This window comes from Bombus bifarius, unplaced genomic scaffold (assembly GCF_011952205.1).
Source record: "Bombus bifarius isolate JDL3187 unplaced genomic scaffold, Bbif_JDL3187 scf7180000007966, whole genome shotgun sequence".
NCBI lineage: Eukaryota > Metazoa > Arthropoda > Insecta > Hymenoptera > Apidae > Bombus > Bombus bifarius.
In genome coordinates this window covers 8260911-8266914 of record NW_022884352.1, presented here as the reverse complement: position 1 = coordinate 8266914, position 6004 = coordinate 8260911, and the positions used below count along the sequence as shown (strand labels likewise).

At 36.1% G+C, this 6004-nt stretch overlaps 2 protein-coding genes across 2 annotated transcripts; both read right to left on the bottom strand.

The window, feature by feature from the left end:
- Positions 1-907: 907 nt before the first annotated feature.
- On the bottom strand, positions 908-1714 carry LOC117207368 (venom carboxylesterase-6-like). The gene is made up of 3 exons (XM_033447533.1): positions 1514-1714; positions 1132-1429; positions 908-1056 (listed from the first exon to the last, which is right to left on the bottom strand). The coding sequence occupies exons 1-3, from the start codon at positions 1712-1714 to the stop codon at positions 914-916; spliced, it is 642 nt and encodes a 213-aa protein (XP_033303424.1). The 3' UTR covers positions 908-913.
- Positions 1715-2875: 1161 nt separating this feature from the next.
- On the bottom strand, positions 2876-5726 carry LOC117207348 (venom carboxylesterase-6-like). The gene is made up of 8 exons (XM_033447468.1): positions 5507-5726; positions 5048-5345; positions 4784-4981; positions 4324-4502; positions 3954-4119; positions 3551-3871; positions 3124-3247; positions 2876-3035 (listed from the first exon to the last, which is right to left on the bottom strand). The coding sequence occupies exons 1-8, from the start codon at positions 5705-5707 to the stop codon at positions 2876-2878; spliced, it is 1647 nt and encodes a 548-aa protein (XP_033303359.1). The 5' UTR covers positions 5708-5726.
- Positions 5727-6004: the final 278 nt, after the last annotated feature.

Below are 6004 nucleotides of genomic sequence, written 5' to 3'. Positions count from 1 at the left end.
AGAGGGCAGCCAAAGTTGATAACAACGACGGCGAAGGACAAGAGGTGGGGATCACCTCTACGAGGGGGACGAAAGAAAATGCTCCCCGGGCCCCAACGGGAACGATTATGGGTCCCCCTCCCCCACCTCCCCACAACCCTGGTCGGCCGTTTCCGCTGTCCCGACGGGACGGGGAGTAACACATAAGAGAATGGATAGGTTCGGTGATCCAAGACCTCGAGATCCACTAGAGGATCTCAAGATCCTGTTCCACCGCAAGTTGGAGGAGTGTTGGCGAGAAATAATGCCAGAGGGAGCGATCCCCCGGCTACGGACGCTGGCGCCACCTCAAGAACCGTACAAGCACGATTGCGGTCGGCGAGAGACACCTCGCGGTCGACCGTGGAGTCGTCGGCCGACGAGGCAGGATTTACTACCGTCATAGGAGGAGGAAGAGGGAGAGCGAGGCGAAAGAACAGGAAGCCCACGGCGCAACCTCTTCCAACGGTCCATGCGCCGATCGAGGACGTAAGAATCAAGGGACGGGTATCGTTGTCTTTTCCGTCGTTGACATTGCGAACAGGAGCCTAGGCGCCCGGGACGGCGACCGGAAGCGGCGGAACGAGGGCAAGGAGAGTGGTGGAGGTGGCCGCTCGGCCTCCGGTACGCCCCCGCACGGGAAGGGAATCCATGAGAGAAACGGGCAGCGGCGATGGACCCGGAGCTATAGGGGTAGGAAAAAGACGTAACGCTAGTGGGCGAGACGCGCACAGCGAGAAAGTGCCGGGCCTTCCCCGACCCCCACGGTGTGCTGTGGTATCGCTCACCGTGAAGGACGGCTCGGGCTTCACGTACAGAGATGCGATGTCAGTGGTGAAGAGGGAAGTCAAGCTCTCCGAACTCGACATCACGGAGTTAAGACCGAGGAGGGCGATCACGAGGACGCTGCTGTTCGAGATCTCAGTTCGAGATCGCCACCAAAATTACTAATATGATCATGCACCCAACGTAAAGCCTGGCTCTGATACTTCAGTCCCATATTTCCAGGTACTACACTGTCTCCTGTACTAAGGAAACCTTAAACAAATACAGTAATTAATTAAAATTTTTTTCTAATTACTTGCTAATTACTCTAATTATTAGCTACCGTACCGAATGGTCCTAAACAGTAATTAACCGCGACAAACACAATATCACGGTCCATTAAGAGTGTTTCGTCTGCTTCGTTTTCGCTAGCAAACTGGAAGGCGCCTCCGTGAATCCAAAACATTACCGGTAAAAAAATACGGCTGTCATTCCTAATAGACGCGTATATGTTAATATACAAACAATCCTCGCAACCCTTAACTTTGTCGTCGTGTGATTTAAAAACCATAACGTATTGTGTGCAAACTGAACTTTTATTTATAGCGGGTAGTTCGCCTTCCCACGGTTTTACAGGTTGAGGTGGCTAAAAGTTCGTAGTATATTATTATTATTTTATTACGTCATAGTGAATAAGATTTTATTTTCTTGCAGACATTGTTCAACATACTTGGAATCTAAACTTTTTAAGTGGAGGTTGCGCATATAGGACGCCTTCGTAAGCTTCATATTTCCTGCCATGGCGAGATTCCCTATAGCAACTTCGAATTTTCCCCAGAGACGTATTGGCTATTAGAGGCTGCTCATCTTGATACAAAAAATTCACAAACGCTAAGAAAAGTGAAACGGTCGGTAGTTTTATCGTGTCCATTTTAAAACTGTTTTAAAACCTTTTATTACCTTTGCCATAACTTCCGATAAGCATGTGTGAATGTTTTTTCAAACCAGTACTGTATTTTCTGTATCGGTTATTAAAAAAAAGTAAGCATTAAAAAAATATATCTTTGGTGTAGATAATATTTTACAATAAAATCTTGTTAGATTTCAACGTACTGCGTATAGATTCACTGAAAAATCATTGAACAGATATTTATAAATAACTTATGTACTATTTATTTTCCCAAACCTTTACAACGTAAAACATATCTAAAGGCCTCTCTTATAAGAGAAAAAATATATGGTTACAGAACTGAAACATTATTAGTATAAATTAATTATAATAAATCCATTACGAATTTGACTGAAACTTAAATCAAAAGACAAACCTACTTACATTGCAGATTGGTAATACTATAGGAGAAAATCAAACAAATAATTAAAATAGATAAAGCGATAGACGTAAGAGGTGAATAATTCGTGCATTCAACATAAAAATAAAGCTTCAATTTCAATTAAACCTATATCTTTCTCAACCTATCTCCATAACTGACATTACGTGACAAGCGTGTTTTTCTTTTTACATCTTCAAATGCAAAAGTTTAAAAAATACGAACTCTAAATGTTAGAATTTAAATGCGAGTAAACATTGGAAGACAACATATTATCAGGAAAGATTAGTATAATTGGGCATTACTGTAATCGGAAATATCCAGAAATCCAAGATAACGTACATGGAATATCCAAGAAGTGTATACAAAATATCCATTAGTTTCAAAACATCTTGTTTTATTTCATATTGATGCAGACCAATGTCAAATGTAGTTTTTTCTCCTTGTAATTATCTTTGACTTTCCTAATTATAAATAAGAAGATTTAACAAATTAAACGGTAATATACATATGAATATTGGAAAAACTAATCTATTTTATTATGAAAATATGCATATTTTTCAGAATGATTCAATGTAAATATCTATAGGACTACTTCATTATTTAGAGTTATAAATATATTTGCACCACCGTATTTGTTTATAAAATCAAATTTATTAATAATGTATTAATATAAAACATGTTCTTTATGACTAAAAGATAAGACATTATACATACGTATATTTACTTCACTTCTTCTTTCACTAAAATTATTGAGGCAACCATTAATTTTCGTGAGATTTTATTGTATCCCAAAATTTCTTTTGCGCAAAATTTCCATTAGATTCCATTTTCACATTTTTTGCATCAGCTATGTGTAAATAATGAAGATTATCCTCGCCAGATTTTAATGACTGCCATTTAGCATCACCGACACGTGGTTTTCTAATATAATTATAAATTCTTTGTCAACGTGATATTCAAACAATAAAAATTAATCATACATAAATTGTATTTCCAATCTCACACATACCCTTCAATAGCAAAAGAAGTGTAAAAATCAATTAAAAGTTGCTGCATTGCTAGGTCCTCTGAATTGGTCATATTCGAAGCGTCTTTATTAATCACAAGATAAATATCGTCTCCATGGGCTACCCCTATTATTCATTCATTTTACATACATATATTACTCCACACATTTTTCTCCGCTGTTATAATAGAACTCTACTTATTTGAACTCGTAAAAGATATACAACTCATATAATAAGAGTTCATTTCGGAGATATTTGTTCACAAACTTCTTCTTTATTAATTTATTACTTTTTGTTCACTGTAAGTCTACTGCTAATTTTCATAGAATAATATACTCTATTTATTAATATAAAAAAGCTGTTCCAATAAATGAAGTTCAGATAAATGAAGTTCTACTGTGATTATAGTAAATGGCGCAACAAAATTACCGAGTTTAGTTGTAAAGCTAAGGTCTTCTTTAATTTTGTATGTATAGTAATAACTCCACACTGGATTTTTGTTAACTTTCGCATGTAATTTAGCAGCTGTCGCCATGCCAACACCATATGATCGATCGCTGAGCATTTGTATCAGTGGTGCCACTGTATTACGGTCAATTTTTTTTGATCCCAAATAATACTTTCTGATTTTTTCCGCCACTTGTTTATGCTCGCAAAGCGAAATAGTATCGTTATAATTAATCAGGTATGGCGCGATATCGTCCCAATTATCATTTAGATATTTCAATAAATCGTCGTCTTCAACAAAATCTGTGCAAGTAAAACTCTTATTTCAATAATATTTTAATAATATTAATAATTTCAATAATATTACTGTTACACGAAATCAGACCTGCAGCTTGAAATATTCCATCTTCGCCAACGACTCCAGTAATCCAGGGAACATCTTGAACCTCGCCTGAAGTGATAATTTCAATTGGAGAGCGACTAATGAAAGGACTCGATCCTTGCTTCTCCACAACTGGTCCAAAAGGACTAGCAGGATTGTTCAACCAAACCTACAAACAGATTTTGTGATAATAATATCACATCTATAATACTATTCGATTGCAAAACGCAAATTAAAAACTACAGAGAAAGAACATCACAACAATTTCTATAATATATGTACTTAGTATAATATAAATACATAGTATCAAAAAAAGTTCAATCGTAAACACGTTAAACAGATAAAATTTCAATCTTGAAACTATACAATTTACCAAAAGCTTGTCGACGTTTTGTGATATGAGTCGTGGTGGACGCTTTTTTAAACAAGCAATCATTTTACTGCTACTATCAGTTGGGCACCCCACTGCCGCTGCCAATTTTTTAGCTTTCTCTGAAGCTCGTTTTGTTTGTGCCCTAGGATTAAGTGCTGTACCACTTATAGATATACCTCCTATGTAGTAGAAATTGCGAGAAAAGATAAGTATCATACAGTGACATGAAAATTAAAGAGTAATACACTTATAAAGCATCTTTGGTCTGAATGAATAGCGTGCTGTTATGTATTGAACTACCACGCCAAAAATTTAAAAATTCAGCTATTCAAATTAAAGTTACTCTATCAAATCGAACAACCTCCTTATGAACATTTTTCTCAATAATTCAAAAAATAATAGTCTGTGTACGTTTAAGTTGAACATATTGTATACGTACATATATACTTAATAAACTTACTTTGGAATAGACCAGCACTCAAAGGTGACAGATAGTGATAATGAACGCTCATGCCTCCCGAACTGAAACCGATTAAAGTTACATCTTTCGGATTACCTCCAAAATTCTCAATATTGTCGGATACCCAGCGCAGTGCCATGCTTTGATCCTTTAATCCCATATTTCCAGATACTACATTGTCTCCCGTACTAAGAAAACCTTAGGACGAAATACTGAATTTAATTTAAACCACAAAGAATATCTTTTATAATTTATTATTCTTACCGAAAGGTCCTACACGATAATTAAACGTAACCAATACAATACTCTTATCCATTAAATGACTCTCGTCTAGATCATTTCCAGTACCAAATTGGTAGGCTCCTCCATGAATCCAAAACATTACTGGTAATAAAGTCTTAGTATTGTTTCTAAGTGATACATAAATGTTCATGTACAAGCAATCTTCACAGCCTGAGACTGTATCTCCGTCTGCACCAGGCTTAATACGATACTGTATACAAATGGAACCCTTTTTCTTTGCAGGTAATTCGTATTCCCATTTCTGCACTGGTTTGGGTGGCTGTAAATTCACGAAGTACTTAAAATATTGACAAATATTCTATTATGATATGGACATATTTTGTTATATTATATACGTATATATTATATTATATAAAGTGCAGTTGAAAGTGTAGTATGTATTTTGATATTAATTTACATGAACATTATCGTTGTACGTACTTCGAACCGAAGTTCTCCAACAGGAATTTCTGCATAGGGGATACCTTCGTAAGCCTCGTATGTTTTCCCAGATCGAGACTCTTTATAATAACCACTGACGCTTCCTAAAACTGTTTTGGCTTTTGGAATTTGTTCATGTTGTAACGAGAGATTCGTAAATTCGAGGAGGAAAAATATCACTGATAATTTTATTGTGCTCATTTTGATGTTATACACAAGTAATTCGTCGTAATTCGAATATTCGTCTTTTATAGCATTTCTCACAACTTTTCAGCTGAATGTACATATACGCGCAAATATGTAATGTAAATATTCTTAATCTCGTGTTCGTTAATTAACTGTTGAAACAGTTGCCAAAAACGTTATATCGGACGTAAATATCTGTTTTCTTTTTATTTTTAAGATAGGAAACTTCACGTTTTGAAGAGTGAAGCATATGTTAAGGAAAATTTTAGTTTTAACTAATTATAAGATAGATATACACATTCTGTATATTGT